An 8,834-nucleotide genomic window follows, 5' to 3' on the forward strand; every position below is an offset into this window, starting at 1 on the left:
AGACAATATACTTACAAATGATCAAATCACTTTGTTATTCTACAAGACACTAGTTCATGTTGTTCCATTATAAGGGGTGATAACAAGTTATAATCTAATAAAAACATATCAATTGAAAATTAAAACAAAACAAACCAAACAACCTCCAATTTTGCTTCCAACTTCTTGTGATCAATTAAATCTACAGAACATCTATTCATACAATGTTTCAATTATTTCCTCATTTGTTCAAGATTTCAATTAGATAAAAGAAATCACCATCCTATGCATATCAGCTATGCAACAAAATCAAGAATACATACAAAAATCTTAAAGACCATTCAATGATCATTTTATTATCAATGCTCAGAAAGAGGAACAAGCAACATGCAAGGATCTGACAGGAACTATCAACGATAAAGACTTTCAGATCTCAGATTCTCTGCAATTTCAGTTTCCCATCTGTCCCCATTCTCAAGAAGCTTCTCTTTGTCATATAGAAGCTCCTGTAACAGTTAAACATATATGTTCAATGATAAATAAATAAGCAAAAAATAATTACGGGAAAGAACTGAGAGAGAGTAGTCACATAATTCAATATGAAAGAAATGAAAATGAACCTCGTGAGTCTCTGTAGCAAATTCAAAGTTTGGCCCTTCAACAATAGCATCAACTGGGCATGCCTCTTGACAAAATCCGCAGTAGATGCACTTGGTCATGTCAATATCATACCTGAAAGATTTGATAAGTAAGAAAGAATGAAAGAGGAATAGGGGAAGCAGAAGAGGTTGTAGGCAAGGATCCTAATTCACCTTGTTGTCCTGCGGCTGCCATCTTCTCGCTCCTCGGCCTCAATTGTGATGGCTTGTGCGGGACATATCTAATTAAAAAAATAATATAGTAAGTTAGACAAATAATAATATACTGCTGCTGGCTTTTTTGGATGGAGTGAGAAGCAGGGAAAGTAAGAAGAATGAACAGAAAATGGAAAAGGAATATCAGGACAAGAGAAATATATCATGGATTGTTCATTAGTTGTAATTATTATTGGTTAGGATATTCATTAATAGTTTGGTTATTTGGGTTAAGGTGGTGATTTAGGAAAGACTTTTTATCTGAAATTTGCATCACTTGCTTGTGAAGTATTTATTTGTACCATGGCTTGGACTAAACCTAAACAAAAGGACGGTTCATTGCACAAGGCTCTCACCTAGTGGGGTCTGAGGAGGGTAGATGTACGCAGTCTTACCCTCCCAAGCGAAGTGATTTACTTAATTGTTATCTAACACTCCTTAATCTTCATATTATCAGCCTCCAAGGGTTTGACAGCAATGGCCTTAGGGATGTCCCCTTCCATATGCCCAGTTTACTCAGTCTGTAAATAGAGGATAACAGTAGCTTCTCAATTAGACAGATTTCTAACTTAGTGATCACAAGCATGTTTTCCTATGCCAGGCTCAAATAATGATACACTACAGATTCATAAACCTACCAAGGCTTTATCCCTTATACTTTGTGCAATGTGTTGTTCTAATTCAACTATGAAAAATAGTTGCATGTTTGTTTCTACATTAACCACCAATAACAAGCAATATTTGGAGTAGGCTTTTTTAGAGAATGATATAAAACCAATTAGGCTTTTGTAGAGAATAGTATAAAACCAATCATAACCATTCAACCAATTGCCCAAGCCTTTAGGAGAGTCAGTCAAGGACAGTTGACATGGTACCAACGTCTCTACGACGAAGTGGTCAAAAATTCAAACCTAGCCGCCCCATTTGTTTCAAATAAAATCAAGTTTCAGCACAGGGTAAAGTGAGCTAGTGTATTATCAACGATTCAAGCCCAAAGAGCATGTTAGATATAAAACCAATTGTGAACCTTTACTTAATAGTTCAAGCCAGTAGGAGAGTCGGTGCCTGACAAAGAATATTGGCTCTGTACTCAGAACTTGGTAGAGTTTTACAATGATTAAATCTAGAGGTTTTAATAGCAGTAAGGAGGTAAAGGTTCTTGGAAGTGTGCATTGTTTGATGTACTTAAATGCCTTTTGCAAATAGGGAATGACCAGGCTTTTAAAGGGAGGTCTCTATTTTTAATCATTTTTTCAGACAATAATGTTTTCTTGGACTTAAAATGGATATATATAACAAAAACACGCAACACACATAGAGAAGCAGACCTCAACTTTCACTACATTTGACAATTGATTTACATTTCCATCATAAGCCTACAAGCTAACATTTACACATTTTTTGTAGACAAACTAGCATTAGATAACATAACCAAGGTTAGCAGTAGTCTAGATCATCAAAGCAACAGGAAAAACCTGCCATGCAGTCATTTGCCATTTTGGAGTATGCACCCGCAAGGATATTTGTTTAGCCAAAATAAATGTGTAAACTACTGAAACCTTACAGCTTCACAAAGTTTGCAAGCAATGCAACGTTCCTCTCCAGTTGGATATCGCCGGAGTGCATGTTCACCACGGAAACGAGGGCTCAAAGGGCCTTTCTCAAATGGATAGTTGATCTGCATTAAAGAAGTCACACATTTAACTAGAAGCGGCAACAGTCTTGGCTAGAAAACAGTTTTAGACACTTACTGTGACTTTTGTCTCAAAGAAGTATTTCAACGTAAGCATTAGACCCCGAACCATTTCAGTGAGAAAAAGTGTGTTGATGCTACGTTCAAAAACTATCATCCAAACCATCACCAATAATTTAGCTAAGTCATTGTTAAATCAAACAGAAATAAAAACAAACTGAAAACATACGGCTCTCAAATAATTACCAGTACTCCAATCCTTTGAAATTTCCTTCGCAAGTTGCTCCCTTTCTTCATCTTCTGCAGTTCGAACACCAGAAATTGACAATATACATAAGTGGATATACATATGCAACATACGCATGTAAAAACAGATGAGGAGAACTAGTGCATAAGTAACATCTGTTCATAGTAAGCATTCTGAAAATTAATTTCCTTCATCCACTTCGTGGATCTATTTTGGCAATAGTGCATCCGAACCTAACTCATTATCACCATCCAATTAGGTCGTTTGTACACAGACCGAGAAAGTAAGAACCAAAAACTGGATCATAATTGTAATTGCACATGCAATAAATAACATGGTTTAGATAACAATCAAAATTCACTGAGACAATAATTCTCAATAATTTTGCTCGCTAACCTTTCTATAGGAACTCAGAAAATCTATACATAAAGATGATTTGAGACATGAAATGACAGACCTAGTTTGGTAGAGAAGGAGTGTGCATTTAATCTCAGAGCATAATTTTGGGAGTTGTGCAACCCTTGACCTGATACAGCCTAAACAAGCAGAACAAGAGGGATTATGTTAACCTAAACATGTGGCATCATACAATATAAAATTAATCATATATATTCACAAGAAATGTTTATAGCTAGAAAATGAATAAGAAATGTATAGTAAAAGAGTGTAATATCCATGCACACACCGTAAAGATTTATACACGATCACTATATTGTCATTTTAATTAGTGACAATGTATAGAAGTCATGCACCGCCGGTGTATACATTTTTTCTCAAACAAGTCATAAATCATATTACATTATACATGAACAGGTGGACCCGTTTGTTTAGGATTATAAAAAAGTCATTCTCCAAAATCACTTTTGGCAGAAATCTGTTTGTGAGAAACTGAAATTCAGCTTACCCTAAAAGAAGTATTTCAGATTTTTCCTCTTTCTTACATCTCCAACAGTTTCCAACAAATAACATAGACCACAAAACAATTGAAGGAATCATGAATAGTGAAATATATCATGAACAAATCGAAAATCAAATATCTGTTACCAGATGACGAGTGCGAAGAGCGAGAAGTGATTTCCGAGCTAAGAATGCAGCCATTTGCGAAGAACCCTAAGATATCAGATTGAGATTAATAAAAAAATTCAAAATCGAAATCCTTTTTCAACTGAATGAGATTTAAGATTTAAATAATTGAATTGTGAAAAGAAAAAAAAATGAATGGAAAACTAGAAGGAGGGGAAGTATGGTACCAGAAGGTTGAACGTGGAATCGTTCTCTATTCGCGCGTGGCACACACGAGTCACTGTTGTGTTCTGTTTTGTACCCAGCGAAAAAATGGGGATGGATTTTGGGTATTAAGCACGATGCTAAACACTCCATAGACCAAGTTACTGTTTGGTTGGTGCTGTACATTTGGGCCTCGGTCATACATTTAGCCCATTTGTGGGGCCAATATTTCATCCAATCATTTTGTTGGTCAATCAAATTTGACCAAAAGTTTAGTACCCTCCCTATCTATATACTAGAAATCTATCTATATGACAAATGGGTGCCCAAACTCAGTCTCATAGTTACTGTGAGTAATTGATTAGGTCTGGATCCATAATTTTAGTCTCGCAAATAATTGAGATTTTGGGACTTGTTGTTGAATAGGTATAGATCCAGGTAATGAGGTACTTAATCTCGTGAATACACAGACTTGTTATTCCTTCATAAATTAATTTATATGATTGTAATATTATGTTAATTTATAATGTGATTGTTATATTGTTAAACAATAATGTTATGTTATTAATTCATATGTATGGTGTAATGTTATATTTATTAAAGAGTTCTAACTAAATAAATTTTGAGTGTAATATCTATGTACTATCAGTATAAAGAATTATCCATATTTAGTACATTATTCACCATTCATTTGTACTATTTTATTGAAAAGATTGAAGGAAGAAAAATGGGGGAAGGAAAGAGGAAGGAAAATAATGTTTTCCATTATTATGTTTGCATTAAATAGGGGAAAAGAAAAAAACGGTGAGACTCATGCTTTTATATTTTCTCTCCAATATTGGGAATAAAACTAGTGAAAAGATAAACGATAGATTTTTTCGTCGCTAACTCCCTATATATGATGACAACCTCCTTGGAGTGCCTTGTTGTAGATTGTTTCTTAGCTTGAAAGATGACAACAAAGTGTTGCCAACTTAGGTTTATGTAGCCTTGGTTTCAGTTTGGGTTGGTTGGTTGTGTATGGTGGGAGTATGTATGACTATGTGTTTGGGCCAAGTGTAGGGTCATGATATGGGTTAAGTGTCTAGGTCTTGGCTTAGTGTTGTGTAAATGACTCGACTTAATTTTTTTTGTTTGGTCTAGGTTTATGTATGGGGTACAGTTTGGGGTTTAGTGTATGGGTGGCTACAATTTAGTGTGTAGGTTAGGTGTGAGCTAGGTGGAGTGTGTTTGGCTAAGTATTTGGTTGGGTTTGATGTGTGTGTGCGTGAGGCACAAGAGAAATGGAAAAGGAATAATGTGAGGGGGCGCCTCAAGCAAGGGTTGCTTGATAAGCCAAGATGGTTCACCACAAGAAATGATGTTTGATAAGAACAAGGTGGCTATAACTAAGATGCTTTAGGAGTTACACTCAACTAAAAGATAATCAAATTCTTAATAACATCAAACTTGTTTTATTTATGAATAAACTCCAAATACATATAGATGGTGGCTGGCCAAAAAGGGCTCCACGGAAAAGGAACAAAATTAAATGTTTAAAATTCAAAACTTATCATGTAAAAGACTAAGTCTAAGGAATGGTAAAATCCCACGGTTAGAAGCTTGGAATTGACTTGGTTGACATTTTTATTTTTAATGGGACCATTGCTTGAATTTGGATTCACACACCTAAGGTGAATGGAGTTGTGCCACAACTTGACTTTCAAAGGGGGTGGTCGAATTTATCTTGTTTGAATTTTGAAAGTCCTCGATTCATGTCTTGCCAAATCAATTAGTTTAATCTTCAAGCAAATTTTGTGCTAGCCGAATTTGACCATCATATTTTCATGCCAACAAGTCCTTGATTTAGGGGAGTCGAATTTGATCCTTGAATTTGACATTCATTTGAGTTTGATCTTCCATACCAACTTAAATTTGACCATGGCTAGAACTTGGGAGTATACCGAATCTCTTGCAAAATTTGTGGACACGACCTTGTCAAAATAAACTCACATGCCCAAATTGAATTTGAAGGCTCCTTGAATTACGCTAATTGAATTTGACCACTTGATAATCTCCACACGCCAACAACTAGATTTGACCATGCTAACTTTTAGGACACAATTTGGCCAATAGATCCATAAGGTCATTTGACTCAATTTCTTGTGCCAAAATTCAAATATGAAATCCTTGAAGATAATATGAAATAATTGCGTATGTGGAATTTTGAAATGAAGTAATTAAATTCAATTTGGTTCCTTCAAGCCAAATTAGCCTAGCCGAGAATTCTTATTAATGTTGTGTTGAGGGCCATATGACCAAATTTGAATTTGAATGAGACATCCAACCAGTGTTGCCCATGGCGGTTGCCAAAATTCAGCCATGAAGGCGTTGCAGATGGCGTTGCAGGCAAATAGCGGACATAATACAATAACACAAAATAAATAAAAAATATAAAGTTGACACAAAATAAATAAAAAATATAAAGTTGACACAAAATAAAAAATATAAAGTTAACACAAAATAAATGGCGGTTGAAAAAAATAAATAAAAAATATAACATAATAGGAAAAATAAAATAATAAATACAATAACACAAAAATCAGACAATAACATAAAGTTTAATAAAAACTATTAAATATTAATGCCTCATAACTTCATAAGATCACTAAAAAGTAACATAAACAATATTAATAAGTCTTGTCAACATTCACAACTAAAAATCAAAGGAAAACACAAATATAAAATGAAAAAGATTTAATTTTCTAAATATCCTCCTCCTCCCCAACATCATCCTCCACAGCTGCAAACTCAACAACTTATCCTTCAATTTCTTCTTCATCCAAATCATTACATTCAAAAGTTGCAGCTTCTTCTTCACTTTGTCCATGATCCATTTCTTCATCTACCCCTTCGTCTACTTCTTCATCTAGTTCTTCAACTACTTCTCCAAGTATTTTCTCTTTACCTTTTTTAGATGATGAAGAACCACCCTTAGCTTTCTTAGCTTTTCCTCTTAAACATATAAGTATAGGGTTCTTTATTTTTTGACATATTGAACTCATTCTAGGCTCTCCAATCCCTGAAGCCCTATAAACAACATCCCATTGTAGATCATCATCATCATCTTCAAAAACCCTCTCATTTCCACCTTCATCATCATCACTATCCATCTCCCCAACAAGCCATGCATTACATTCATCAATGTCATTAAGGGAGATTGGGCCAACTTCATCCTTGATGTTATATCTCCACTTTAATGCTTGATTGTATTTAACATAGACCAAGTCATGCATTCTTTTAATATCAAGCTTATTTCTTTTCTTGGTATGAATCTGCAACATTCCAATAAATAACTAATATGAGACACTTATAATGTTTTTAAGGTAAACCCAAAAGGAAAGTAGGTAAATAATTACTTGTTCAAAAAAATTCCAATTGCGTTCACATCCCGATGCACTACAAGTCAAAGACAATATTCGTATAGCTAATTGTTGCAAATTTGGGGATGATGCACCAAACGTTCTCCACCATACAGATACAAAAGTGAATTAATTTGTTAAGCAATTGACTTAAATATAACAACATATTTTGTAAAGCCAAAAATATTTTATTTCTTACCCGGTTCCATTTCTGTCCCATGGCTATAGCTGTGGATGATCCAAACATTCCACTACCATCTTTATATGTTTGCATCTCCTTCAACATCATGAATTCTGTTTGTGTATTGGGTGCAAACTTATGAAGGAAAGCATGCAACCCACCTATAATCTTCGGGTCAAATTTCATACTGCGATTTGCATAATAATATTCCGGATTTAGCATGTTACCAGTCGCATGTAATGGGCGATGAACCTGACAATTTCATCTTTCATCAATGATCTTAAAGACATCCTTGTATTTATTATTATATTTATTCTCCTTCTCATTGAATGCCTTTATAATGGCCTCCTTAGCCTTATCCATAGCTTCATAAATATAACCCATGGCTGCCTTCTTCTCACTATCCACGAGCCGAAGCACTTTCACAAGAGGTCCCATAACCTTCATTGTATATGCTACATTCTTCCAAAAACTTGGCATGAGCACAATTTTTGTTGCTTCCTTTCCTTTGGTTTCTATGGACAATTTGTTTGTTGTCCACTCATCTGAGACAAACATCTTTCTCAAATTTGCCTTCTCCTCATACAACCTTTCCAAAGATAGAAAGGATGTTGCAAAGCGGGTCACTGCATGTTTCACCCACTCCCTCTTCTTTGTGAAGTGTCTCATCAAACACAAAGCACTTGAATGGCTGTAAATGAAGCCAACAATAAAGATAACCCTTTTGATTGTCATTTTGATCCTAGGAAGCTTTCTGATATCTTCCAACATCAAATCTATGCAATGTGCTGCACATGGGGTCCAATAAATTTTTGGTCTTTTCATTTCCAACATCTTACCAGCTAGAACATAGTTGCTCCCATTGTCTATTATAACTTGCATAATATTTTTTCTCCAACCTCCTCCACAACAACATCAAGCAACTTCAATATTTTATCGTCGGTTTTTACAAAGTCAGACCCATCCACAAACTTGATGAACATTGTCCCTGCAGTCGAATTCACTAGAAAATTAATAATATATCTTTGTTTCCTATCAGTCCAAGCGTCAGACATGATGGATCATCCAAATCTTTCCAACTGCACTTTATGATCCTCCATCAAGTCTTATTTGTAATTTACCTCCATTTGTAGGAGTGGGACTCTCATAGCATAGTAGGTTGGAGGTGACAAATATTGTTAGGTATTAATGGCAGAATACACCTAGAAGGGGGGGGGGGGGGGAATAGGTGGGGCAGAGCTCAAGTTCCACT

General features: G+C 35.1%; 2 protein-coding genes across 2 annotated transcripts; both read right to left on the reverse strand.

Moving 5' to 3' along the window:
* Positions 1–168: 168 nt before the first annotated feature.
* On the reverse strand, positions 169–4,152 carry LOC109339655 (NADH dehydrogenase [ubiquinone] iron-sulfur protein 8-B, mitochondrial). Its single transcript, XM_019577129.1, has 9 exons — positions 4,024–4,152; positions 3,818–3,883; positions 3,231–3,309; positions 2,773–2,826; positions 2,585–2,676; positions 2,398–2,511; positions 792–859; positions 600–711; positions 169–485 (listed from the first exon to the last, which is right to left on the reverse strand). The coding sequence occupies exons 2-9, from the start codon at positions 3,869–3,871 to the stop codon at positions 390–392; spliced, it is 669 nt and encodes a 222-aa protein (XP_019432674.1). The 5' UTR covers positions 3,872–3,883; positions 4,024–4,152; the 3' UTR covers positions 169–389.
* Positions 4,153–6,798: 2,646 nt separating this feature from the next.
* Positions 6,799–8,464, reverse strand: LOC109339653. Its single transcript, XM_019577125.1, has 3 exons — positions 7,916–8,464; positions 7,601–7,834; positions 6,799–7,314 (listed from the first exon to the last, which is right to left on the reverse strand). Exons 1-3 carry the CDS (start codon positions 8,462–8,464, stop codon positions 6,799–6,801), a joined length of 1,299 nt encoding a protein of 432 aa, XP_019432670.1.
* Between the last annotated feature and the right edge of the window lie 370 nt (positions 8,465–8,834).

This window comes from Lupinus angustifolius, unplaced genomic scaffold (genome assembly GCF_001865875.1).
Source record: "Lupinus angustifolius cultivar Tanjil unplaced genomic scaffold, LupAngTanjil_v1.0 Scaffold_87_9, whole genome shotgun sequence".
In the NCBI taxonomy this organism is placed as follows: Eukaryota; Viridiplantae; Streptophyta; class Magnoliopsida; order Fabales; family Fabaceae; genus Lupinus; species Lupinus angustifolius.

What these genes read in the sequence shown, in the direction of transcription:
- LOC109339653 (XM_019577125.1), bottom strand. Translation starts at nt 8,464, where the DNA reads ATGCAAGTTATAATAGACAATGGGAGCAACTATGTTCTAGCTGGTAAG. An exon ending in CTAAGGAGGCCATTATAAAG is followed by an intron (nt 7,835 to 7,915) that starts GCATTCAATGAG and finishes TGAAATTGTCAG; the next exon opens with GTTCATCGCCCATTACATGC. An exon ending in TGGGACAGAAATGGAACCGG is followed by an intron (nt 7,315 to 7,600) that starts GTAAGAAATAAA and finishes GGAATGTTGCAG; the next exon opens with ATTCATACCAAGAAAAGAAA.
- LOC109339655 (XM_019577129.1), bottom strand. Translation starts at nt 3,871, where the DNA reads ATGGCTGCATTCTTAGCTCGGAAATCACTTCTCGCTCTTCGCACTCGT. An exon ending in TTCAAAGGATTGGAGTACTG is followed by an intron (nt 2,677 to 2,772) that starts GTAATTATTTGA and finishes TTTGGATGATAG; the next exon opens with TTTTTGAACGTAGCATCAAC. An exon ending in TTGCTACAGAGACTCACGAG is followed by an intron (nt 486 to 599) that starts GTTCATTTTCAT and finishes TAACTGTTACAG; the next exon opens with GAGCTTCTATATGACAAAGA.